This window comes from Bactrocera dorsalis, chromosome 2 (assembly GCF_023373825.1).
Source record: "Bactrocera dorsalis isolate Fly_Bdor chromosome 2, ASM2337382v1, whole genome shotgun sequence".
NCBI lineage: Eukaryota > Metazoa > Arthropoda > Insecta > Diptera > Tephritidae > Bactrocera > Bactrocera dorsalis.
Window position 1 is genome coordinate 59,354,832 of NC_064304.1, and position 27,963 is coordinate 59,382,794.

Genomic DNA, 27,963 nt, shown 5'->3' on the forward strand with positions numbered 1-27,963 from the left:
ATACTTATCTGCTAAACTGCGCAAGCTTGTCGATTCATCCATTCAACAGAATGCTTTCTTTGCTCCTCCAGAAAACATTATCCTTAGTATGATGACTGACGAACGGATAGAAGTCAGAAAGTTGGCCCGTGAACGTCTTCTGGCAGCCAGAGAAGCAGAGTCTGTCACTTTAAATGGAAGGGTTAGATGTAATAAAGTGCCAAGCTGAATTTCAAAGCTAATAATTATTACGATATGATTAACTGGAAGACTATTACCTTGACTGTTCCACCAGTTCTTTGTTCAGTTTCTAACGAAGAACTCATAAAAGGGCTGTCGGGAGACACTGCAGAGGTATGGAAATTTAGTGAATTCCCCTTTCACACGGTGGCAGTCGAGAGAACCGTCAAACTGGTGACAGAGGCATCTTCTAAAGTTATTGGTCCCCAATCTCATGATCGTTTTGTACGCTCTACACTGAAATCTAGGCAACAAGTGCCAAAGTTTAGTACAAAATCTGATTTTATCAATAAATTTGACACATATTCAGACTAAGACAAGCCTGACATATGGTTGGTTGGTTGGGTTGGGCTTGGGAGGAACCCGAAGAGCAGCCACCTCAACGCGGTGGGTTCTGGGTGACCAATACAGGTTAGCTGAGAGCTGCAACAATTTTCACCTTGCGCTGTGGCGCGCCGCCTTTTCGCTCGTATCTCGGGAGCGGTTCGTCCTACGGCCATGATCACATATACCATTTCGGTAGCAAACTACGTGACAAATAACTCTTGTTTTATACATTTTGCCATGAGATGCGTATTTCAGGCGCTAGGTAGACAATTTCACGATTTTAGGCGAATTTCCGAAATTTCAAGGCCGGAGTTGGGATTGAAGATGCAATCCGATCTCAAAACAAAAAGTTGCATTGGAATGAGGAAGTACTAAGGCAACTTTTCCGCACTATTAGAAATCCCGAATCGAAAAAAGTCCGGAATCGACCCACCCTATACCGCAACTACAAGCCACCTACTAGTGGCAAAAGCAAAAATTGCGCCTCTAAAAACGCTATGTATCCCACGACTTGAACTCTGTGGAGCTCTGCTACTAGCAAAACTAGCTTCCATGGTGCAGACCCACTTAGACATGGCGAAATACAAATTATATCTATGGTCTGATTCCGAAATAGTTCTAGCGTGGTTAGAAAAGCCACCACACGCGTGGTAAACCTATATTTCTATTCGACGACGCAAATACTTGACCTAGTAGGATCAGCCACTTGGCGACAAGTAGCCTGTTCTGACAATCCTGCTGATCTAGGTACAAGAAGGTCCAAGCCACTGCATCTCGCCACCACCACCCTATGGTGGAATGGTCCCCGGTGGTTAACAGAATCTCCCGATTCCTGGCCACAATCGCCAATGCGCAGCATAATTGCCACCGAAAGTCGAAAAATCGACACCTACCGCACAATGTTGGATGATAATGACATCTTTGAACGATTTTCATCGTTTCCTCGAGCCCTCAGAGTAGTCGCCTATATGCTCAAGTTCTTAGAGCGGCTTAAACTTAAAGTTAAAGGAGCAACTTACCCCCAATGCGATACATTGACGCATCAAGACTTACAAAAGGCTAAGGTCGTTCATATCGTATCAACGCGCTACTTCAGCCGCGACATGTTTTTACTAAGAGAATCGAAGTCGATTGACAAAAAGAGCTGACTCTTAGTTCTGCACCCATTTCTAGACACGAAATGTCTGCTTCGTGGCAATGGTCGGCTTGTTAACTCAAGCCTAATATACAACGGACTTCACCCCATAATCATACCTTAGAAGTCTCCATTTGCCATATTATTCCTGAAATACATCCACATATAAATGCTACACGCCGAACATCGCCTCATGCAACATAGGGTACGCCAAGAGTATTAAGAAATGCAATTTCATGTGCAAGATCTGCATTATGTATTAGCGAACGCAGATTATGGCAGCACTTCCACCTGAACGCTGCAATTTCGCTCTACCTTTCACCACCACAGGTGTCGATTTTGCTGGGCATTTTCAAATAAAGGCGTCCATGCTAAGGCCTCCCACTCTCAAGAAAGGCTATGTGGCCTTCTTTGTATGTTTCACGACAAAGGCAGTACACCTTGAGCTATGCACTAATCTGACGGCAGAGGCTTTTCTCGCGGCATTTGCTCGCTTAGTCGCTCGACGTGGCTTCCCATCAAAAATCATGAGCGATAATGGCAAAACATTCATTGGAGCTCAACGTGCTACAGAAAAACAGTTTGTGGATTTCTTTAAACAAGTATCACCTGACATCGTACAAAAGTACGCTCCCCAAGGTATCAATTGGCAATTTATACCCCCAAGCGTAAGGAGCTTCTAATCTCATTTCAAGAAGATAGCTGGCAGCTACAAATTTAATTATGAAGAATTCACTACATTATTAACCGAAATCGAAACCTTTCTTAACTCACGGTTCTCTTGCAAGGTCCCTCCGATTTCACAGCCCTAACTCCAGGACATTTTCTAAAAGGAGCACCCATTCTGGCCACACCTGAGCCAGGCGTGGAGTCGCTGTCCTTATTAAATAGATGGGAAAGAATTAAAATTCTCTATCATAATTTCAGTCGCCGATGGAAAGAAGAATATATCAAGGACCTCCACACGAGGTACCGATGGAAAATTACAGAAAATGCGCCAAAGATTGGAGATTGTGTCCTGATACAGGACGAGTGTCTCCCCCCTACCGAATGACGGCTTGACCGCAAAAAGAAGCTTTACCAAGGCTCCGACGGTCATATTCGCGTAGTCGATCTCCGTATGCAATCAGGAAATCTAACAAGACCATTCGTTAAGCTATGCTTTTTACCAACCGCCGATCGAAACGTAAACGATAAAACCGTCCAATAAGCCTGATAAAATAAATCTTATAAAATAACAAACAAAATAACCTAATGGTCGATCAACTTGATGATCCACTTATGCCACAACGTGGCAGCCGTACCCATATCCCCTCTGTGCAGCAAATTTGCATTTAAAATAACACTCTTCCATACAGATGAACATGGATGCAGACATGCCACTCGCTCCGACGCCAACCATTCGCTCGACTATCCACGTGCCACGCCAAGTGGCAGCCCCAGTTGCGGCTGGCCCAGTCGCAGCTCCCCGAATCACCACATCAACGGGTCCTCGTAGTGGAACGCGAGCACTGCCGTCAACGCCCATATCAGCAGCAGAGCCGCAGCACATTAGGTGCCCAATATGTCGTCGACCTCACCGGTTGATGCACTGCGCCATTTTTAAAGGATTGCCACCAGAGCAAAGGCTGCACGTCGCACAGTGGCACCGCTCCATACATTTCTTGGAAAAAAATAGAAGGAGTGGTCGTACCACAATGAAACTTTGCAGAAACACTTCTCTGGACTAAATTAAGAAATTTTGAAAAAATCTTGGAAAACCGCCCACTGCCACACCCACCTCCCATACAACTGCAATTGCCAAAATTTTTATTTTTGGACCTAGGGACTTGAAATTCGGGACACTTCTTAATAAAGTTCTCCTGATGAAAAAAAATTAAACTTAAACGCAAAGTGACGTTATTTATACCTTTACCTTGATAAAAATCCAATATAATATGCAATGTTTTAATTGAATATGTAACAGGGGAAAAATTGTGTTAGATTTTATTTGTAATATTATGCAAGCACCATATCTTTAACAATGGGATCTAGTTCTAAGGAAATTTTGTTCGAATGACGCCTTAAGCTACTTATGTAAGGATCCGAAGTTATAAGAAGTCTGTTGAAGACATCAGTATTTGTGGAAATTCGATCACACTTTCTCGAAAACATCAATCGATACTTCCTGTAGTCTTTGTTTCTGGCTTCCTCGGCTTCCTCTGAAAGCATTCCTATTGGTAATACGGCAGCATCCATTATATCCTTACCATGCATTAGTACTTCGTGCACAGTAACAGGTATATAAAACCAACTATAATTTTGTACGAACAGTTTCGCAGTGTCCGACGTATATAATTTAAATTTGTCACTATCAATTTTTTCGCCACATGTAATTATTTGAAGAATTATCCTGAATCGACTGATAAGTTCTTCATTGACGCCAGTAATATCCGCAACCATTTGTGGGTTAAAAAAAAAGCCTTGACGTGTTCCCGTCGTTAGAAGTTCCTGTACCTTGTTGAACAAAATCAACTCGCAACCGCATTTTATCTTTAAAGGCCGCTTGTATTTTCAATTTATTTTGTATTTTAATTTAATACATTCCATAAACTTGATTCTAGCATGTAAGGATGAAATTCCCAATTCACATGCCTCAGGTTTAATTGTTTTCATGGAAACAAACTCTAAGTTGTTCATTTCAGTAGGTTTCGCCATACAAATGTAGCATACTGCTGCTGCAGTAGTATGTGTCACTATCTGAGCGGTTTTACCATCCAGCATCGTAAAAAGGAGCTTGTGTAATGCATTAATTTCCTTGCCCTTTACATAAGCGCCTGAAAGTATACTAAATTTGTTTGGCTTTTTGACCATTTGTATGAAATATTGGAAGCGACTTTTGAAATTAAAATCGATGTTACTAAAAGGGACGGTAATTGGCGGTTGTTTTTTTGTTTTTAATTGAAAGTACAGACTTGGAACTTTCATTTTTTTATAGTAAGAAGGCTAAGCAAGGCAAAGCACATAAAGTTTTTTTCCATCAAAAAATGAAAAGTTGATATTTTTTAGTATAATTTTTGAAAAATTATAAAAATTAGCTTCCTTTGCCAATTTCAATAAATCTTTTTTTTATAAACAAGTAGGTGCTATATTTGCACTAAAAAATAAAAGAAAAGTCATAGCTATAAACTTACACACAAAAAAAAATTCTTTATTTGGACAATAATTTTAATCTGATTTTATTGAATAACTTTCCGTCGACTTCTGTTAGTTTTTTTTAACTATAAAATTTCATTTTTTATAAAAAACCTTGTTGAATTTTTCTTATCCAAATATTTCTTTACAAACCAAAAACATTAAAGTTTTGAAATTGGAAAGTGGAAAAATCCTATTTTTTCCGCCGAAATGCCACTGTGCGTCGTACAGGCACACGGCCACTGCCTTAATTGTCTGGCACCTACCTACACTACCCAGAAGTGTACTTCGGGAAACCTGTGCCAGAAATGTATGTGGCCTCATCACACCATGCTGCACCGAACCACCAGGCGCGATATTGGTCAACATTCTGGTAGCCACCACCGTGGCGCAGTGCGACGACCGCTAATAAGCCGGAATGCACGATCCCGTCGACAGCCAACTACATCGTCTTCCGGTATCCGGCGGCCACAGAATGGGACGTCGACACGACGCCAGCAACAAACGCCCCGTCCGCGCCGCACCTCAGGCCTAAGCACCGTTGTAGCTACACTCCAGCAATTGCAACGATTTCTAGGCTGAAATATTCGTCTAGGGGGGCCGGGCTGGCTAAATGAGCCTCAGTCTCCTGCCTCACACAACATATAACCAACACTGAACAGCAATAATCCCGCATCCAGAACACTCTACACTCACCGCATTAAATTATACATCACTAACACACTTCATCCACCACACTCATCTCGACATCACGTACAATCCACATCACACATAACTACAATAGCACTGCATTTTTCACCACAACAAAAAGGGAACAAAAGGGGCGGAGAAACAAGTTCGCCACTTCTTTTTTGCGATCCGCTAACGTAAGCCGTGCTGTTCACCCCGAGTGCCAACTTTTAATTCTGTGCCAACATCCTATTTTACAATTCGATCAAAGTTAATTTGTATTGTACATAAAGTTCAGTGAAATACATTTTGAGAAATTTTCCATCCAATTTTACAATTCGATCAAAGTTAATTTGTAGTATATGTATACATAAAGTTCAATAAAATATATTTTGTGAGATTTTTGGCGGAATTGTGTGTTGCCTTTTTTTCTTGCAATTCCGAACAGTTAGTGCGAGGAAACTAATCGAAAATTACAATATAAAAAAACCAAAATTATAAATTTTGTGTTTTGTGTTTTGTTTAAGTTAAAATTAAAACAAATATGAACATCTGCTATAATTTTTTTGTCATCATCAAATCAACAAAATAAATATGTATATTTTATAGTAATTTAATATCACGTTTACAAATTGAAGAATTCAAACTCGCCTTTTCTCCACATCAGACGTTTTGAAACAAATTGAATATCAGCTGACTGTTGTTGCCAAAACGCTTCGTTTTTAAGCGAAAATATGAAATAAGCTAAATGCGTTTTATTTGTCCATGGTTTAGCTATTAGCTTATGATGAACAAATAAAACACGGCTAATATTTGACTTTTCGCAATGAGAATTACAGAATGTGTTTTGCTCACAACAGTGTACTCGTATCTTTGTGCCTAAAATTGGGCGAAAACTTGAACTAGTCCCCATGTAAATATTTCCAGGTTTTTCAATCATCCGACTGACTGTGCTCCATATGATTGATGATTGTGTGTGAGATACCTCAATGAAATGGAACATTTTGTTAGTATGTGGTATGTTAATAGTGTTACAAAAGTAGTATTAAGTTGTATTTGTATTGCTATATGCATCCCTTATTATGAACAATAGCTGTAGGTATATGGAATAGCATTTGTCTTGTTGTAGACATCTGGTGCCGCGGCAGTCTGCTTGTCGAAACAATAGACATCTGGCGCCGCAGCCGTCTGCTTATCTACTTAAACAATTGAGGAGTCTGACGCCACGGCTGTATGCTTGTCTAAGCAATAGCTGCATTTGGCGCCGTATAGCATTATGTTCTGGTAATTTCCAGACGCAATATTCTAGAAGGACACGTCGGCATCAGCGAGAAGTGCGTGGCTATATAAGCCGTGGCAGCGCCAACGTAATCAACCAGTGCTAAGAGTAAACTGATATAGTGTAGACGAGTTGTAAAATAAAGAGATTTTGTTGAAGTGAATTAAAACGCTTTTATTTGTCAATCCAGAGATACGAACATAGTAAAGTAAAACTAGCAAGGAGTAAATTCGTAACAATAGTTAATAGATAAAATCGGGTCGATACTACCCCAGCTCTCAAACACTAAATATATGATTTATGTTTTTCTAAAAACCGTATGCCGAATTTGTCGGACAGTGTATGAGTTATGTAGAGTACGAGTATATCGCCACCTGAAATGCAAAATAATATAACAACATTTTCGGAAATTTGTCATGAATGAAACAATTAATAAAATGGAACATGAGTGAAACAAAATTCTAATATTAGTTAAAACTGGTTTATATCTGACCGCAGAACCTGAAAATGTTGAACATATGTAATATTATGTATGTAATTTGAAGCAGTGAAGCGTAATCAATAAGACACTCAATTTCGAATTTTTTGATGTTACGTTATTTTGCATTTCATGTGACGATATGTATAAAATTATAAAAATGCTTGGATTCCGATCCTTAGGTTAACGTTTTACAGTTGCCAGAGGATAAAATGTTTGGTTGTACCGAAACTAAAACTATTCATTTATTTAAAAAATGGAATATGGAAGAAACTATATTAATTACATAATAAAACTTACCAGAAATGAAACAAAGAACCAGAAAGTTCTTTCGTAAATGCGTTTCCCATGGGTTAACTGATAATTTTCGAATATTAAACTACTTTGATTTTAACTCCTTAGTATACATCACTATTAAATTATGATAGAACAGCTAATTCATCGATTAAATACCATTGGTGTTGGCCGAGTTTCTGTAAAATATTTTCTAGTCTGGGGAGGACGGAATGAGGAAAGTTCTCTGATTGCCATTCACTTGGGGGTGGCAGATCACTCAAGATGGCTCAAGCAGATCACGACTTCCGGTCAAAGACAAAGTATTCTCTGAGAAAACAGAAAACATCCGTTTGAAGGCGAAACCTCCTCTCCACAGGGTTGCCCGCTGGGTTTGGGACTCGTCACGAAAAAACACTACCAATGTGTAAACATTAAGTTAATTATAAGTTATCCGAACCACCCATTGTATAATAGAAATGAATTGTATGTATATGAAGTACCCGGTGACCTGTCAAAAAAGAGCCGGTAACCATTTTGTCAATGAAAGATCGGACATTCATTTTTCGAAAGTCAGAAAAACCAAACGTGTTCTTACTAAATCTCAGGTGTGGGGTTGTATCCACAGCCATCCAAAGAAATAATTAAAGAAAATGAGATCAAGTAAGGGCAACAAAGCCGCAAATACAAATATTACTGCCCGAATCGGTGCTCCCGACGCTACCGCTGCCCTAACTGCTGCTACTCAAACTGGTGCTCCCGAAGCCACCGCCGCCATAACCGCTGTCACCAACGCTGCCATAACCGCTGTCACCACCGCTGCTCAAACTAGCGCTCCCGACGCCACCATTGCTGTAACTGCTGCCACCACCGCTGAAAAAACGACCGCTGCTCGCATTGATGATTCCGAGGATTATATCGAAGCGAACAACCTCGGTGAGAGACAGAGTGCCTGGCCTTACGGGGGTGTATGACTGGAAGTGCTAAAGAATGTACCCTTAATCACTGCCACGCCGATTATGACAGTTTAAAATCTTTGCTACAATACATCCGAAACATGCATCGCTTATGTGGTGGCCATTCAGTCCATCGCTTCCAGAATAAGCATAAAAGAAGAAAAACTCGTGGACATCATCATCGACGGTATTCCCGACAGCAGCAACATTTCTATCCTATATGGTGCTAACTCCATTAAGGAGCTGGTGAGGCGCATGGATCGTTACGAGCAGCGGCGAGCGACGCAACCATTACCGAGGCCCCCCGCCCAATTTGCTATGCGTGCCGGGGCCCCGAAGTCTACTGCTCCTACCGCCGAAGAATCAACGCGAATTCGCTGCTATAATTGCTCCCAATTTGGACACTACCAGAGCAGCTGCCCAAAACCAACTAGATCGCCAGGATCATGCTTTACCTGCCATCAAATGGGGCACCAACATAGCAACTGCCATAGGAAGAAAAATCGACCAGTTCAAGTAGCCGCTGTGCTGGAAGGAGATGCTGATGATGATGACCATGTAGAGTTTAAACAATGGGTAAGTGTGGCTTTATGCAGATATTATCGAATCGGAAGCACAGGTTTTAAAGAAATGTTTTCTCTTCTTGATTCCGGCAGGCCCATTAGTTTAATGCAACGGTCAAGCGCCCCGCAATGCGCTCAATTAGCAATCAATCAATATCTTACAAATTTCATTGGTGTTGGCCCGAAATATTCGGCACCGAATATATGCGTTTGGTACAGTGTTGTGTGCAGTAAAATTTAGAGGCAAAATTCGGTACTTACAAATAATAGTGGTTCCCGATGATACGATAACAACATCTCTAATACTCGGTCAAGATTTTCTTAAAATATTCAATATACGTTTCAAACAATTTAATATGAAAAAAAGAATGAATTCCAAACTAATTTGTTATCTAAAACTGAATTAAACAAAGTTGATTTTCTTTCTGATATAAAACACTGTGTTTCTGATTCGATGTTAGTTGAGTTGCATAACGGTGACCGTAGGGGATATTTGTTTAATCGGAAGGGCGGCCGGGGTTGGTGAGGAAAGTGTCAACATGTCGAACGCATGCGATGATAACATTTTGAACTTTGGTGTTTGCAGCAGTGAATACGCCGATGAATATAGTAAGGGAACTAAATGCGATTGATGTTGGAATCGAACCGGAGGTAGACTTAGGACCCAAGTTAGATAACGTTAAAAGGGACGCAATTACAGCTGTCTTATTTAGCTCTTTTATAAAACCTGCAGACATAAATAAGGAACCCCACGATTATAAAATGAAAATTCGCTTAACTGATGATACACCCTTTTATTGTTTGCCGAGGCGGGTATGTTTCCAGAACCGAGCAATAGTTCAAAGAATTACCGACGATCTTTTGAGTAGACAAATAATACGGCCAAGCGATTCGCCTTATGCCTCAGCTATTGTACTGGTAAAGGAAAAAAACGGTGATACCAGAATGTGCGTTGACTATAGGACCCTTAATAAATTAAAAAAAAAACAATCCGAGATAACTTTCCATTGCCTTTGATAGAAGTTGTATAGAGTACATGACGGGTAAGAGGTGGTTGTTAGACCTAAAGGACGGGTTCAACCAATTGAGCATGAATTAAATTCCATTAACGTCATTTGTCACACCACAAGGACAATTTGAATACCTTCGAATGCCGTTCTGATTAAAGAACGCACCAGCAAATTTCCAGAGATTTGTTTACAATATCTTCCGCGATTTAATAGATGCAAGAGAAATTGTCGTGTATATTGACGATATCGTTATCGCATCTGCCGATTTCGAAAGTCACCTCCGTACCGTCGAGAAAGTCTTGAAAAGAATATATACAAGAGGATTAGAGCTTAAACTGAAAAAGTATAGGTTTGGATACCATGAAATAGAATACTTAGGATGCCTCGTTAGTCCATTGGGAATACAACCATCTGATGTTCATGTCTGTGCTATCGCTAATTACCCAATCCCGCAGAACCACAAGGAACTTCGCTCGTGCCTTGGACTATTTTCATATTTTCGGAAATTTGTACCGTCATTTCCAAAAACGGCTAAACCACTTTTAGATCTCTTACGTAAAGAAGCAACATTCAACTTTTCAGAATCGTGTCTAGAAGCTTTTAGGAAATTAAAATCCCAGTTAGTAAAAGCCCCTGTGTAGTATATACGCGGGAAACAGAACTTCATTGTGACGCCAGCAGTCATGGGTTCGGGTCCGTCCTGCTCCAGAGACAGGATGATAAGAAGCTACATCCCATTGCATACTTTTCAAAAACTACTACGGGGGCAGAGTCAAGATACCATAGCTTCGAGTTGGAAACGCTTTCCATTATCTATGCTCTCAGGAGATTTAGGATTTACTTAGAAGGGAGAACGTTCACCATTGTTACAGACTGCAACTCCCTTACAATGGCGCTAAACAAAAAACATGTAAATCCACGAATAGCGCGATGGGCCCTAGAGTTAGAAAATTTCAACTATTCGATCCGGCACCGAAAAGGTGTTAACCTCGGTCATGTAGATGCATTAAGCCGAATCCCCTTGCCCCCAAATACTGCGAATGATATTAATATACTTGCACCCGATGTGCCTTTAAAGTCTGTAGGTAACTCGAAGGATTATCAAGATCTGTCCGAAGTGCTAACAATAGGCGAGCGTAGGCTTAGGAGTAGTTGCGAACTAGTTGCCGCCATCGACCATGACGATTTGGATTTTCAAATCTAAGTTGCCCAGAGTAGGGACGCGAGACTCAAAAAGCTTTTGGATGAATTAGAAAAGGGTGAAGTGGTTGGTTACGAACTGATAGACGGGCTGCTTTTCCGCCGGCTAGGTAACGACTCTTTATTATGCGTGCCCGCCGAAATGCAAGACAACGTTATTCGTATGGTGCACGAAAAGATCGGACATTTGAGTGTGGATAAATGTTATAGTCAAATACGTAAACACTATTGGTTTGAACATATGCGAGATAAAATTGAACGATTTACCCGTAATTGCATCAAGTGCATACTATATTCAGCCCCGGCGCGTTCAAATTAACATAACCTGTTCAGCATTCCAAAGAAGCCAATCCCCTTCGATACCCTTCACCTCGACCACTTTGGCCTACTGCCAGCTATTAGATCGAAGCGCAAACACATATTGGTAACCATTGATGCTTAACCAAATTCGTAAGACTATACCCAGTGAATTCGACAAGTACGAAAGAGGTTTGCTGTGCCCTAGAAAAATATTTCAGTTACTATAGTCATCCAAGACGAATTATTACAGATAGAGGGTCGTGTTTTACTTCACTTGATTTCAGTAAATTCCTTTTTAAAAGAAACATAAGCCATGTAAAAGTTGCAGTAGCATCTCCACAAGCCAATGGTCAAGTAGAACGGGTTAACCGTGTTGTGAAAGCCATGTTAAGTAAATTAACCGACTCGAGAGAACAATCTGATTGGCCACTCCAACTCTCCCAAGTAGAATACGCCATAAACAATACGGTTCGTAGTACAACTAGATACACACCTAGTGAGTTACTTTTCGGCGTGACCCAGCGGGGCTGCATAGTAGATGGTTTGACTGAATTCTTAGAAGATAAGATACTACAGGATACCCCTAAGGATTTAGAGAAAATACGAGAGGATGCCCTAAGAAAAATAGAAAAGTCCCAAGAATACAGTTTGCAATATTTCCTTAGAAACCGTATGCCTGTAAAGAAATATTCAGTCGGGGAATTCGTAGTAATTAGACATGTTGATACTTCGGTCGAGAGAAATAAGAAACAAATCCAGAAATACCGCGGCCCCTATGTGATACATAAAGTGTTGCCTAATGATCGGTACGTAATAAGAGACGTTGACAATTGTCAGCTAACTCAACTGCCCTATGACGGAGTGATTGAGGCTATTAAAATTCGGAAATGGCTGTCACCAATTTGTACTGACAACGAGACCCCTCAGTCATTGTCATGCATAGGCCACACTGCTTCATAAATTATTTCTAGACTATTGATTGAGGCCAATCAAATTTGTCAGGTTGGTCGAGTTGTAAACATTAAGTTAATTATAAGTTATTTGAACCACCCATTGTATAATAGAAATGAATTGTATGTATATGAAGAAACATCCGACATTCATTTTTCGCAAGTCGGAAAAACCAAACGTGTTCTTACTAAAAATGAAAAGTAATCGACAGCCTCGGATGAGAGACCCCTCTTTTCAAGACGACCATGATAAACGAAATAAGGATTGCGATTTGAGGGCATGCACATGGAATGTCCGATCCTTTAATTGGGAAGGTGCCGCTGCCAAGCTGGTTGATCTCCTCGTGAAAATAAAAGCTAACATCACCCCCGTCCAAGAAATTCGATGGTCAATACAAGGACTGAGGCGAGTAGATCCTTGTGGTATTTACTACAGTGGCGATATAAAGGAGCGCAAGTTCGGTGTGGGAATTTCTTTTGGCGTTCAAGTTGTACGAACGTGTTTTTTAACTCACTCCGTGTATTTACATTGTGCAAAAAGCAACCATTAATAATAAAATAAAAACAAACAATCAATAAAAACCAGTGTTCACAAATTATTATTTATAAATATAAACAATTGCTGCACGAAATAAATATGTAGATAAAAGCAAAACAAAAAAAATAATCTAATCAGCTAATCTGGGGGGTGAGAAATTCCAAGCCAGGGAAATGACACTATTTTGTATAAAAACAAATGGAAATTGTAATTCTTAATTTTTCCAAATTTGTTTCATCAAAATCGGACAAGTGGTTCGCGAAAAAACATCAAGATAAGGAAAAAATTTAAAACGTCATAAAAAAAACTGACACATACGAACGCCAAACCGACACATACGAACACGAATTCCACGGTTCTATGCACCGAAATTGACTCGGATTTTATCCGACCAAGGGCTGTTTTTTCGGCGATCTAACCCCGTTTGGATCGGTGTTTAAAAAAAAAAAAAAAGGGTTTTACTATACTGACCTAGTGCCATCACCCTGACTTGGGCGTGCTGCAAATGCTTGGGAGTTTTTTGACGATGTGTATGGAACCAGACATTCTATTAGTACGCCTCCTAAGAATTTGCATTCGTCTTTGTCACTGCCAAGTACAAGGGATGCTTCCAATGTGGTGGAAGATATTGGGGTTTCGAATGACTCTCCAGGAACCTCGAACAACACAACATCGACCAATCTCGGCAGAAGGCGTAGGACAACCAGTGCCAATGAGTCTCTGGAATTCCTTAAGGAAGAAGCTAAAAATGAAAAGGAAAGGCACGATCAGATTATAGAGCTTGAACGGGAAAAGATGCAAACAGAGCGCGAGAGTGTACAAACCATGGCTAGCCTTAGAGATATGCTTCAAAAGTTTTTAGACAGATAAGATGATAGCATTTAGTCTTAAATATGAATATGGCTGTAAAACAGAGTAATTAGAGTTTTTTTTTATTTTTACTTACAAATAATTTTAAGTTGTTAATTAGTACACAAATAAAACACAATGGATTCCACTCATAAGTATTTTACTTATATTTATTTAAGAACAAAACAACGTTGTCAAATTGCGCCTTATAGCAATTCCATCTAAATCGTCATTTTCTTGAGGTACTTGGTGCGTGAAGTACTAAGGGGATTTTCATTTTCTTCATTTATGACATTATTTTCTGGTAATCCAACAAGATATTCCGAAGGGTTTCCTCTATTTATAATAAAGTTGTGCAATATTGTACAGGCAAATATTATCATTGATACTTTTTTGACTGACCTCAAGTTTATATAATTTAGTATTTTCAACTTTTGTTTCAAAATCCCATACGACTGCTCGATAAAAACACGAGTTGAGCTTAAGCAGTAATTAAAGTTTCTTTCTTCCGATCTTAATGCCCATTATCTCTGTAAGGTGTGAGCAGGAATTTTGATAAAGGATAGGCAGAATCTCCTAAAATGACTGCATTTTCAGCAAGTTCCACTTCACCGGAAATAATTCCTTTATAAATAGGTCTAGTTTTCCAAACATGAGCATCATGGCAACTGCCTGGACTTCCAATAAATACATCCAGAAAGCGAAATTTACTGTCACATATGGCCTAAACATAAGAGTTAGCAGAAATTTTGTGTTGATAAAACTGAAGCTTAAATACACAAATCTGCAAAATAATTGTATGATTTCCTTTTCGGTTGTAGTAACTAATCGCATCATTTTTTGGAAGCGAGATGTTGAAATGCGTCCCATCTACACATCCCACAACAAATGGAAAAGGATTGCATCGGCTCCTTTCGAAATGTTCCATTACTTGCCTTTGTTTAACAGCAGAAGGCCATATTATTTCATTTTTTAATGAAGAAACCATTTTAATAACATTAAAAAATATTTTATACGTGGTTCCCTTCGCAACACCAAACCGGTCACTAAGCTCGCGAAACGTGACGTTGCTGTTACCCAATTTCCACAGCGTTACATAAAGGCACATTTCAAGGGATTGCCCCAACCGGCCGCGCAATGATCTGGTCCAATATGGTTGGATAGAGTTTCGCAATATCTAAAACACAAAGTAGCACATTACATACATATCAAATTCAACAACTAAAAGTTAAGTTTACCGTAAAAGTTGATCGCGCCATCCGAAAATGCGATTGAAATACATCCTCTAGATAGTTGTTTTTATTAAATTCAGGTAATTGCTCACTTTTGGTACGGACCGCCTTTTCTTTTTTAAATCACTTTTTAGTAAAAGATTTCTTCTCTTTACTTGTTTAATCCTTTGTTTTTTTGTAATTCAATAAAATATTCTCACTCTGAGTTTTCTGGTTATCAATAATTACGTTAATTAAAAATTCCATTTCTCTGACGTTCGTAAATGCGAAAAAATTCTTCGCAGCACAATCGCAATGGCAAGGCAGTAGAATCAGCTGATTGTGCAGTAGCAACCACAGCCGGCAAGAATGCAGCAGGGTTGCACAAAATTACTGCGTTTACGAACTAATCCATACTGAAAAACTTTGCATTCAATAATAAGTTTTTTCTATTTATTATGGTATATAATCCATATAAATATATTAATCAATATTTCATTTTGAATCATTTATGTCTCTAAATATGAAACAGATTTTTGAATATATTTTCAGGACACAAAATATGGCAAACTGCTATTAGTTATAAACGTAAACACACATATCTCTTGAAAGTTTGCATGTGCAAAATAGTTTTTAAAGTATATTTATTTTCTTAAAAAATACACAAGTAGTATAAATTTTTGATATATTAGAATGTGTACAGTGTAATTAAATATATATTATTTAAAAATTGTGTGAAAAGTGTCTTAAACATAGTGAAATAACGAGCATTGTTTTTACAAATTTTTGAACTTTAAACAGAAATATCTCGAAACATTTTTTAATCCTGAGGACCTCCTCTTTCCATCCGTAATATTGCCAAATGCATACTATGAAAGAAGAAGTTACTATAAATCGAAAAATTCCAAAATTAAATTTGCGAAATTTTTAACTTTAAACGCAAATATATCGAAAACTATAAGTTTGCGGCGGCTATAATTATATAATTTCTTATTTCTGGACCATCCTTAACCCTGAAATCGTGGGATGGTATACTAAAGCCGGCCCTGCACTTTTCATACACTTACACTTCACTACAATGTTTTTACATATTTATTTTATATTAATTATGGCACAATTCCGATTTCTTTGGCGCCGCGATTTGAAGGTACCGTTGGAAAGAGGAAGTCCTCCTGATTAAAAAATATATATAGGGTCCGCAAACGCTCAGTTTACGAGATATTCGACCTTAAAGATCAAAAATTCGCAAAATTCGAACATTTTAAGAAGCTATTTCACCACGATAAAAACTTTATTCACATTTTTTCTTCAAATTAATTAAATTACTATAATCTTTTGAATAAATCCACATTTTACACTTTTAGCAGGTTTTTTACTTAAAAAATCTTTATTTTAAAAATTACATTTTACACTCGTTTGTACCTCATTTGTTTACCAAAAATTACGACGAAATGGAGCGCTGGCATGTATCGAAAAGGACGAAAAAAGGATATTATAATATTACACCTTAGTCGAGACCAATGGTGCTTGGCTAGACCCCATATATTTTGTATGCTTCCATCACTTCTGTTTTCATGTTCGTTACATGTCCAAATTGGTTTATATGTTTATCTAGGTCAAATACTTTAGCCGCTAGAGCGTTTTAAAAGGTTAAGAAAAAATGTATTTTTTCTCAAAATGTTACATTTTTTGTGAACGCTATTGCAACGCCAAGCGTGAACAAGGCAGTCAATTTGATTTCAATCAAATCGAGAGGTAAGAAATTTCAAAAATGTATCTATATTGTACATATATGTAGCGTAAATACAACACATATTTCCATACAAATGTATGTAAACACATAGGGGCCTAGCCAAGCACCATTGGTCTCGACTAAGTGTATCAGACCGTTGGTCTCGACCAGGGTTAAGCAAATAAGTAATATTATATACATGTATTAGTAATATTATATAATAATATTACGTAATAAAGTGTCAAGTATACAGTACAGTACGAAAACTCAAATTTTGTTCCAATATGAGTGCATGATAACCGAAAAATATAATATATATATCGTCGCCTAAAATACAAACCAATGTATCATTAAAAATAAATGGAAATCGCTGAAAGATATAATAACCAAAATTTATCCATTTTATAACGAAAACTTAAATTTTGTTTCAATATTGGATATAAAGTGGTTATATTTTTTGGTTATCATGCACTCATATTGAAACAAAATTTGAGTTTTAGATATAAAGTAAGTATATTTTTTGGTTATTATGCAAACTCATATTTTAAATACAATAATATATATATATATATAAGATAATAAGTGTTACCAAAATTACACATTTATCAAACGAATAAAAATGAATCAAAATGAATAAAAAATAAGATTATACCCCAAATATATAAATCAATGCCCCTTTTTTTCATACATTTGATCGGGCAGGCCGCCAACGCCAAAAAGGAGTTTTACTCAAAAAAATACCTGACACACCCCGGTGTTGGATCGGCCAGGGTTATTTTTTTTGAAGCGCGGCCGAAGGCCGCCAACGCAAGAAGGACTTTTACTCAAAAAAAAACATCACACACCCCGGTGTTGCATCGGCCAGGGATATTTTTTTTGAAGCGCGGCCGAAGGCCGCCAACGCAATAAGGACTTTTACTCAAAAAAACCTGACATACCCCGGTGTTGGATCGGACAGGGTTATTTTTTTCGAAGCAGAAATAAGTGGGACGCGAATGGACTAATGTTTACCCTGTTTTACCTTTGTTGTATTGCAAATAATCATTATCAGCCCTATCACGCAATCCATCGTAGCAAAGCTACGAATACAAATGTCCGCTACGAATACGAACAATTTGCTATCATTGAATTCATGTGAATTCGAAACTTTTGTTGCCAGACTTAATTTTGAATTTTGACATTTCCAAATCAGCTGTGTAGAAGTAAAAACAAAAATTAGGATTAATAAAAGTGGAAACGTTTATATTCAAATTGATTTTACGAACAAAAAACATGTATTCGCTAACGTTTTCATTTATGTTGCTTGAGGAAGAACGTGGGAGAAGTCGGCGTGATATAAAAATTCACCGAAAATCACTGAGGGACAGGAGTAACCCTTTCGATGTGGACGAAACAATGTACAGTTCATAAATCCATAAAAATTCATTGTTAAATTTTATTAAAATTATTTTTCTGAAACAGGTTTATTAAAAACTATCGCTTAAATAAGGCGGCCTTTACGTATGTCCTCTGCGAATGGTAGGCACCTTGTCGTGGTGGTGGTAGGCTTAAACCGCAGCACAGCACGGCATCGCCCATCCACCAGGGATGATGCTGCTTAGCATCTCCCCTGGGGGGTGGCAGAGGCCGCACGTGCGCGGCGACCAAGAGCTACCACCTCCTAATCCAGGGTGTTATGCGACCCGTGCCCATTGGATGATTTGCAGCCAGGAGGTCAATTCGGCTGTATTCGTACGGAGCCTTCCCAATACCGGGCCGCATTGGGAAGTAACGGTGGCCTTACTGCGTCAAGGGGCTCTGGCGCAGCGGACTTTTAGATTCCCCTTTTTGAAGACTAGACCGGGAGGCCTACAACACGGGCCAAACGGTCGTAAGGAAAAGATGGAACAACAACAAAACAACAACAACAAAACAACAACAACAAAACAACTAACAACAACAAACATACAACGGCAACAACAACGACAACGGCAAAAACAACATCGACAACCGCAACAACAACAACAACAATTGGTACAACGGACAAAAGCAGCAGCAGCAGTAGCACTGCAAGCAAGAGTGGCCCAGGAACTAGAAAAAAGTCTAGCTTCCTGGATGCTCTGTCGCCCGAAGAGCGAGCACTCTTTGAGGAGCACGCACGGGACGACGACGATGTGCCCTCCTGCAGCAGTACACAGCGTGGTAAGTCAGTGAAGACCACGGTAAAGCGCGTAAATGCTGCCCCCGCAACCCCCTCGAGCAGGACCGACTGCGGAGAGGAGGGTGGTTTCACGAAAGTGGAATCAAGGGGTGAACGAAAACGGAGAAGGCAACGAGGGAACATTCCGCGTACCCCGGAGCCAGGACAGCCAGGAGGTCATGGCGATCCTGGCAGAGCAGGAATGAGCGGAGCCACTCTTAAGTGGTACCTAAGATTCCTGGAGGACGGCTTGACACCAGAGTCAGCTGAAAAGCGGGCTCTGAGTAGTAGCAGTGGGTACAACCGCTCTCCCAACAAAGAACAGCGCACAGGCGCCAACGGTGGATCGGCGGCAACCAGGCGCAGAAATCGAAGGCGTCGCCGAGCTCACGCTGCATCGCTAGAGGGACGGAGTGAAGCAAGACCGGCGCCCCAAGAGGCACCTAGAATGGATAAAAGAAAGTGTGGCCAAATAACACCTCAGGAGCCACCAAGACCAAAGAGGGTAAAAGAGGACAAACTACAAGAGGCCAGTGGAAAACGCTCCAACCCCAACCAGCAGCCAACCGCAAGCCGCAAATATGCAGAGGCTATGAGCAGCATTCGGATGGCTGTGTTGCCCCGCAACTACCCGGCGGAGGCCCTGGGATCCGAACAACTGACGGCTCTCCAGGACTGCATTGTGGATGCCCTGGCCAGGCTGCTCCTAGGAGGATACAACCTCTCCAGGTTCAAAGAATTAATGAACCTACCCCGTGAGAAACTCCGTCTCCTCGTCGCAGTCTACACAGGGCACTGTAAGCTCAGGAAGCACCTGTCCAACATGGGCATGGTCTCCTGTGCTGCCTGCCGGTTCTGCGACTTGGAGCTGGAAACACCAGCACACTTAATCCTAGATTGCTCAGCAATCTGTGGAAAAAGGCTCAAGGCCCTGGATTCAGTATAAATCAGCAGGGATCACACCACCTCACTGGCACCCGGCAAACTACTGGAACTATTTAGGCTGCTGGGGCTCTGGGAGGTCATGTGATATAGGGGAGGGCACAATAGACCCTAGGTCGCGGTGCAGGACCTCAAATATCATTCTATTTCATTCTACGTATGTCCTCGATGTTCTATAGAGGAATGCAAGTTCTTCAAGATCATCGTCTATATCTTTACTTCATCGATTGTCTTCAGTTTTACGGTTTTTAGCTGAAGGAGGCTATCAGCATGGAGTGAGTAAAGATTTCGATATTCCAATGGCTCAGTCAACATTTTGTTGCATCTTAAAAGAAGTATTGGGATTGCTTCAGTCTCATTTGTGCCCTCAGTGGATAAACCTCGATTTAAGTGATGTTGAAAAAAGGGAAGCGAAAAAGGATTTTTTTCAGAAATATGGATTTCCAGGCGCGATTTTATGTGTAGACGGGACACATATTAAAATCGTTGCCCCAACTAAAGATAAGTTTCTCTATTATAACCGCAAAGGATACTTTAGTATCAATGCCATGATTGTAAGTTTGGTGACAAATTCGCATTTCAAACATCTTAATCAATATTTTGCAGATATGTGACAATAAACCAGAAACCATCACCATAGTACTCTGCATATACACATTTACCTTCTACCTACATTTTTCATTTTTTATTTGTTTCTCTTAATGTATATTGCCGATTGGCGTTATTGTAATAATAAATAAATAAATAAAATGAAAATACGTTATGTGAATGTTCAGTTTCCTGGCAGCAATCATGACTCTCACATATGGAAATTTATTTCTCCGTTAGCACAAACCTGTCGTACAAAAATTCCGCTAAACTTAAAAATTTTCCGTTCCGAGTAAATTCAGTGAACGCAACTCTACGAATTTCGAACTTACTTTCGGAACTGTTCGAATTGCATGATAGCAGTTTCGTAACTTTCCCGAAAAAACACTCTACGATGGATTGCGTGATAGGGCAGATGGTATTTGTTTTCTGCGTTTGAGTTTTTATATCCACTCTTATTCATTTGATAAATGTGTAATTATGGCAACACTTAATATCTGTAAACACGGAATACTTTTGTTATTGTGGATGGAATGAAAATTGTGTAAAATATAAAATGCTTATTTTAAGCAAATAACTAAATAATTACTAAAAAATAAATATGTAGAAACAATGTAATAAAGTATAAGTGCATAAAAAGTGCATAACATGAAATAAATAATTACTAGAAATCGAGAAATTGCAAGATAAAATTTGCAAAATTTTCAACTTTAAATGCAAATATCTCGATTTTTATATATTTTCTTAATCTGGAGCAGCAGCTCTATCCAACCATACCACTTTTAACATGAAATCGTGGGATGGTGTACTAAAGTTTCCCCGTATATTTAAATATACCGAGAAAAATGTAAAAAAAAAAAATAGTGAAACTTAGAGAAATACCATGTGTTTTTAGTGCAAATTTTCACTAATTTTTTTACATTTTTCACTTGGTATATTTAAATGTGTAAATAAGTTTACATTTTACTTTTATTTTGTAATATTTTACCTAAATTTATTAATTTAAAAATCACTTATTACATTCATCGTTGCAAAGTTTAGATTGTTTACAATTAAGAAGAAAACAAGCGTTGCTACACCTTATACACCAAATTTGTAGGATTCTTAACGATATTTCTTTGTTTGTTTCTTTGTGTGATTCTTTTTTCTATACTATTAATTATAATAAAAAATACTTTCCAACATTTTTCAAGTTATAATATCGAGTTGTGAAAACTTTTTCCATACGAGTATATAATACATACATACATATGTATATGTATAATATGCGATTTATGCCGCGCTCTTAAAAATAATAACCCTGGTCGAGCGAATACCCGGGGTGACCGAAGTAATTTCGTGTAGTACTCCTTTCTTCTCTAAAAAAATTACTTTGGTCGAGCCCATTCCCAGGGTGACTGAAGTACTTTCGCGTAGTACTCCTTTAAAAAGATAATCCTGATCGAGCCAATACCCGGGGTAACCTAAGCATTTTATTATTTTAATACGTAATATTATTATGTAATATTACCTAGTTGTTTATTAAATTTGAATAAGAAAAAATCCATATGCAAGGAAAAATTGTTTATACTCATTTTAATTTGAAATATGATTTATAGACACACTTGTTTTTATTAGAACTAAGATTACTAAATAAAGAAAGAGGAATTATATCAAAATAGAGAAATTAGCGAATTGCTAAAATGGCAGCGCTCCATTTCCTCATAATTGTTCGCGCATATGTATATGATGCTCACTACGAATGTAAAAAGTAATTTTTAAAATAAAGATTTCTTAGGTAAAAACCCTACAAATAGTGAAAAATGTGGATGTATTTAAATGTTTAAAGCTTAATTTAATTAATTTAAAGTAAAAAATGTAAGGAAAGTGTGTTTAATGTGGGGAAAGTTTGTTGGGGTAAAATTTAGAATAGCATCCCCGGCTTTCGGGGATAAAATGGGTGTCGTTGGAAAGGTGACGTTCTCCAGATCACGAAAATATATACATTTAGTTGCCGCTGACTTATAGTTTTAAAGATATTTGCATTTAAATGTGAAAAATTGACAACTTTTACTTTGATATTTTGTTTATTGTGAATAACTTTTTCACTTATATTATGCACTTTTCACTTACTAACACTTCACTATAACGTTTTTGCATATTTATTTTATTAATATTTATTGAAAATAAAGCTTTATTTCAATTATTTTATTTTAGTTAAATTCACTTCATTTACACAACAAGAATAGGGTTGCATACTAGCAAAAAAGTGGTATTGCCATATCTGCGTAGTTGTCAGAAAAAGAAAATAAGCAAAATCATTATACCCTAAATACCTATAAAAATTTTAATATAAAAAATATATTGTCATAAATAAAAGCAAAAACAAATTTAAGGTTTATATGTATGCTTTATTGCTTGTAAAAGCTTTTCAAAAGGGTCTTCACGGTTTCTTCTTATGGTTGTACGCCACAGATACTCAATTATCAAATCAGCAAAGTTTTGTTGGTTTGAGAAATTGTCCTTTAAAAAGAATCTCTTGATCACACGCCACTGTGACTCAATTCTTTGAGTGTGTCCCGTCTGGGGCGACAAAGGGATTTTCCGGATCACTATGATTGACCCTTCGGTGCTCATACCCATGATCGGAAAGGCAATTATATGCCCTCCAATAGTCTGTACATATAATTGACCCTTCCGCCACGTGCTTCTTGATAATAGGTATGAGCACCTCAGCAGATCGTACATTCTCGGGACACACTGCCAATCTCAAATCCTCGCTCCCATCCTCTACCATGCCCAGTACCCAATGACCTTCAACTCTCCTACCTGAAATATGATAAAATAAGTTAGTACGTAAAATTTTATATATATAAGAGTTATTACCTTTGTTGTATTTTCGTTTTCCAAACTTGCTTTCATCGATTTGTACAACTTTTCCGGGACCGCCAATTTTCCCCACAGCCTCTTCGTGGTCTATTTGGTACAACACAACGGCCTCTCGGCAATAACTGTACCAATCGCATATTGTGGCTGTTGACAAAATAGCTATAAAGCTATTTTTTCTGACTTCGGTCTGGCACCAATGAGACGCATATGCGAACATCAGATAAAATATCTGAGGCAATGGTATCTTTGCATTCTCAAACCAAGTGCCTTTGGCCCTAGATACAGCAGGCAGGGAACGGCAACTACCTCTTCGGCATCTAAAAGACCCTACCGTATTATTACCCGATAGAGTGGGGATCATGGGTGTCTTATGCTTGCGGCACAATTTATTGTCTAAAATTAAGCCCTCTTTTTCTGCAAAGGCAATGCAGTCCTCCCTAGTGCTAAACGTCGCTACAACTTTGGTAATGTTCCACATTTTTTTAAGTTCTGCAACGGTAAGAACACTTTTACGGGCACCGCGGCTGGTGGAAGGTTGTTCGAAATCTACAGAGAATACTTAATTAAAAATTTAAAAATTTAGAAATATTTGATAACATACCTGATCGTTGTGGAAACATTTTTTAATTTTTTTCTTTTTATTAAAAACCAAATTGAGAAAATTAAAAATATTTAAAAATCACTAACCACACTTGCTAAACTTGCTAATTGCGAAACAAAAAAAAAAAAGTACTTAGTTTGAAAACTAACAGTACAATTGCTGCTAGAATTATTCCCGTTAAAGAAAAAAAAGGGAGTTATACCCTTCACGGTATTACATTTTTTATCCAAGCTTTAAAAAATTATTCTAGTTTTTTGAATCCCCGATCGTTGTGGAAACATTTTTTAATTTTTTTCTTTTTATTAAAAACCAAATTGAGAAAATTAAAAATATTTAAAAATCACTAACCACACTTGCTAAACTTGCTAATTGCGAAACAAAAAAAAAAAAGTACTTAGTTTGAAAACTAACAGTACAATTGCTGCTAGAATTATTCCCTTTAAAGAAAATAAAGTGTTAAAAAGGGAGTTATACCCTTCACGGTATTACATTTTTTATCCAAGCTTTAAAAAATTATTCTATTTTTTTGAATCCCCGGTGTTGGATCGACCAGGGTTATTTTTTTGAAGCGCGGCGCGAACTGCCGGCCTTCGGCCGCGCTTCAAAAAAATAACCCTGGTCGATCCAACACCGGGGTGTTCAGAGTTCTTTCGCGTAGAACTTCTTTCTGTACTGCCGGCCTTCGGCCGCGCTTCAAAAAAATAACCCTGGTCGATCCAACACCGGGGTGTTCAGAGTTCTTTCGCGTAGAACTTCTTTCTGTACTGCCGGCCTTCGGCCGCGCTTCAAAAAAATAACCCTGGTCGATCCAACACCGGGGTGTTCAGAGTTCTTTCGCGTAGAACTTCTTTCTGTACTGGCGGCCTTCGGCCGCGCTTCAAAAAAAATAAACCTGTTCAAAATTCTTTCGCGTAAAACTCCATTCTGCAACTTTTTTTCTTTTATAAAAAATTGCTTAAGATTGTTGCGTTTTCCGTTTATGTATTTGGGGTATAAAATTTTTGCTCAGAGTTTTTTCGCGTAAAACTCCATTCTGCAACTTTTTTCTTTTATAAAAAATTGCTTAAGATTGTTGCGTTTTCCGTTTATGTATTTGGGGTATACAATTTTTGCTCAGAGTTTTTTCGCGTAAAACTCCATTCTGCAACTTTTTTCTTTTATAAAAAATTGCTTAAGATTGTCGCGTTTTCCGTTTATTTATTTGGGGTATAAAGTTTTTGCTTATTTTCTTTTGTTGACAACTACGCAATATGGCAATACCAATTTTTTGCTAGTATGCAACCCTATTCTTGTGTAAATGAAGTGAATTTAACTAAAATAAAATAATTGAAATAAAGCTTTATTTTCAATAAATATTAATAAAATAAATATGCAAAAACGTTATAGTGAAGTGTTAGTAAGTGAAAAGTGCATAATATAAGTGAAAAAGTTATTCACAATAAACAAAATATCAAAGTAAAAGTTGTCAATTTTTCACATTTAATTGCAAATATCTTTAAAACTATAAGTCAGCGGCAACTAAATGTATATATTTTCGTGATCTGGAGAACGTCACCTTTCCAACGACACCCATTTTATCCCCGAAAGCCGGGGATGCTATTCTAAATCCCAGCCGTTTGTTGAAATGTTCGAATTTTGGGAATTTTTGAACTTTGAAGTCGAATATATCGTAAACTAAGCGTTTGCGGACCTTATAACTCTATATATTTTTTAATCAGGACTTCCTCTTTCCAACGGTACATTCAGATCGCGGCGCCAAAGAAATCGGAATTGTGCTCCAATTTGGTATTGTTTTCCCTTATCTATATATTTATTTATCCTTTTGTGAAAAATTAGTTAAGAGAACTTTTTTTTATTTTTCAGTTGTTTTTTATTATGTCAAATAGTGGGGCAAAGATTTAGAATGGTAGTCCGAATTATAAAATTATAGCTGAGCTACGTATGCAGCATTGTACAGTTAATTTTTTCTAAGAGAGCCGCATCTAATTTCTAGCTCAAACTGCTCAGCTTTTAACGTTCCATCAATACTTTTACAATTTTTGTTAAATACACTATAAGCGCTAATTTCATTCGTATTCTTCGGGGTAGTCCTCGTGTTTAAATAAATTCCAATCAACGCTGAGATCATTAAATAAACCGTTCCGAATTGTAATTTAATAGCAATAAAATAAACGGTTATCCAAAACAATAAAATCACTACACTCAGGGCATATCTGTAGAGATCTGATGAAGATTTTACCTCAGATACTGATTCCCGTTCATCTTCATCATCAGAGTTCTGCGCTAATTCGTATTCCACATTCTTAGTAAATTTGGCATTTGAATCCTGGTTTTGAAATTTGTTCAAATCAACATCTTTTTCCTATTGGTAGTGAAATTATTTAAATACATACATATGTATGTAATGCAAAACACGCAAAAACAGTAATTTATATTATCTGCAAAGCTAAACTCACAACCACATTAATCCCGACTTGCTCTCCTTCACTCAAACTAGGCTCTCCCATACCCAGCATCCAGAATTCTATGAGTTTTGACTTAAATATCTGAATTACTTTTTGCCTTTGTTTTTTAAAGCGATATTTGTACAATTTATTCCTTAATTCCTCTGCCATATCAAAAAAACACTTGGTAGAGTCAACAAAAATCAGCCGTTCCCAGTCATCAAAAATTTATAATTTTGTATACGTGTAATACGAACAGTCGCACGCTCAATATTTCTTGTGATATTTTAATCGTGATCCATACTGATGAATTATGGATCGCGAGTGAATACTATACACGTTTGTATTTATTCAAAATACCCTACAAGACGGATAGCTGCTAGGTGGGGAAAACTTTAGTTTACCGACCTAGGATTTCGGGAATAAAAAGGGTATGGTCGAATAAAGGAGATTCTCAAGATCAAGAATATATATAGTTATAGCCGCAGGAAGCTTATAGTTTTCGAGATATTCGCGTTTAAATTTGAAAATTACCACTACGAGTATTTGAAGTACGTATTTTCTCGATATAAAAATGATTTTGTACTTATACTTTTGCATTTATATATCCACTAGCACTTCACTAATTCGTTTGTACACATTTATTTAACATTACATAGTACAAAAACAGTTTTAATTCAATATTTAACTTATTGTTAAAATTTATTTACCTAACAATAACGAAAGAACTACAAACGGTCAAATATGTTCAGATGTTGGAGAGGTTGTTATACCCTCTATGGCATTGCTACTTCTTCGCGTATGGCTCTTTTTTGCGTGTATCACATTTTTTCGCATAGAATCCCTTCGGCCTGGTCGGACAAACACCGGGATGTATGAAATTATTTTCGCCAAGAACTTCTTTTTGCGTGGGCGACCTTAGGCCGCACTTCAAAAAAAAGTAACATTGGTCGGATAAACACCGGGGTGTATCAGATTTTTTCGCGTTGTACTCCTTTTTGCTTATATTAGTTTGGTAATACTGATTATTTGACAGCTTGTAACTCATTTGTTCAACTCCCTTTAGCGTGGGCGGCCTTCGGACAAAGAAGCAAAGCAAATGGGTCTGGCAGTGAACGAGGGCAAGACGAAATATCTCCTGTCATCAAACAAACAGTCGTCGCACTCGCAATTTGGCACTCGCGTCACTGTTGACAGTCATAACTTTGAAGTTGTGGATAATTTCGTCTATCTTGGAACCAGCGTAAACACCACCAACAATGTCAGCCTAGAAATCCAACGCAGGATAACTCTTGCCAACAGGTGCTACTTCGGACTGAGCAGGCAATTGAGAAGCAAAGTCCTCTCTCGACAGACAAAAACCAAACTCTATAAGTCTCTCATAATTCCCGTCCTGCTATATGGTGCAGAGGCTTGGACGATGTCAATAATAAATGAGTCGACGTTGCGAGTTTTCGAGAGAAAAGTTCTGCGAAAGA

The 27,963-nt window shown here is 38.1% G+C and overlaps 1 protein-coding gene and 1 pseudogene across 5 annotated transcripts in view; both read right to left on the bottom strand.

The window, feature by feature from the left end:
• Positions 1-26,727, bottom strand: part of LOC125776740 (SAYSvFN domain-containing protein 1) — a 49,549-nt gene extending 22,822 nt beyond the window's left edge. Inside the window, exons 1-3 of one of the 5 annotated variants that reach the window (XM_049450294.1) lie at positions 26,498-26,726; positions 26,281-26,403; positions 13,106-13,813 (exon numbers count right to left, since the gene is read on the bottom strand). In XM_049450294.1, coding sequence (XP_049306251.1) covers positions 13,802-13,813; positions 26,281-26,403; positions 26,498-26,656 — 294 coding nt within the window. In that variant the 5' untranslated portion in view covers positions 26,657-26,726 and the 3' untranslated portion in view covers positions 13,106-13,801. Of the gene's footprint in view, positions 1-13,105; positions 13,814-13,914; positions 13,975-25,887; positions 26,404-26,497 lie in introns of those variants that run through there. The other 4 variants (XM_049450293.1, XM_049450292.1, XM_049450295.1 and 1 more) reach the window with 4 other exon arrangements.
• On the bottom strand, positions 17,690-24,562 carry LOC125776691 (uncharacterized; annotated as a pseudogene).
• Positions 26,728-27,963: the final 1,236 nt, after the last annotated feature.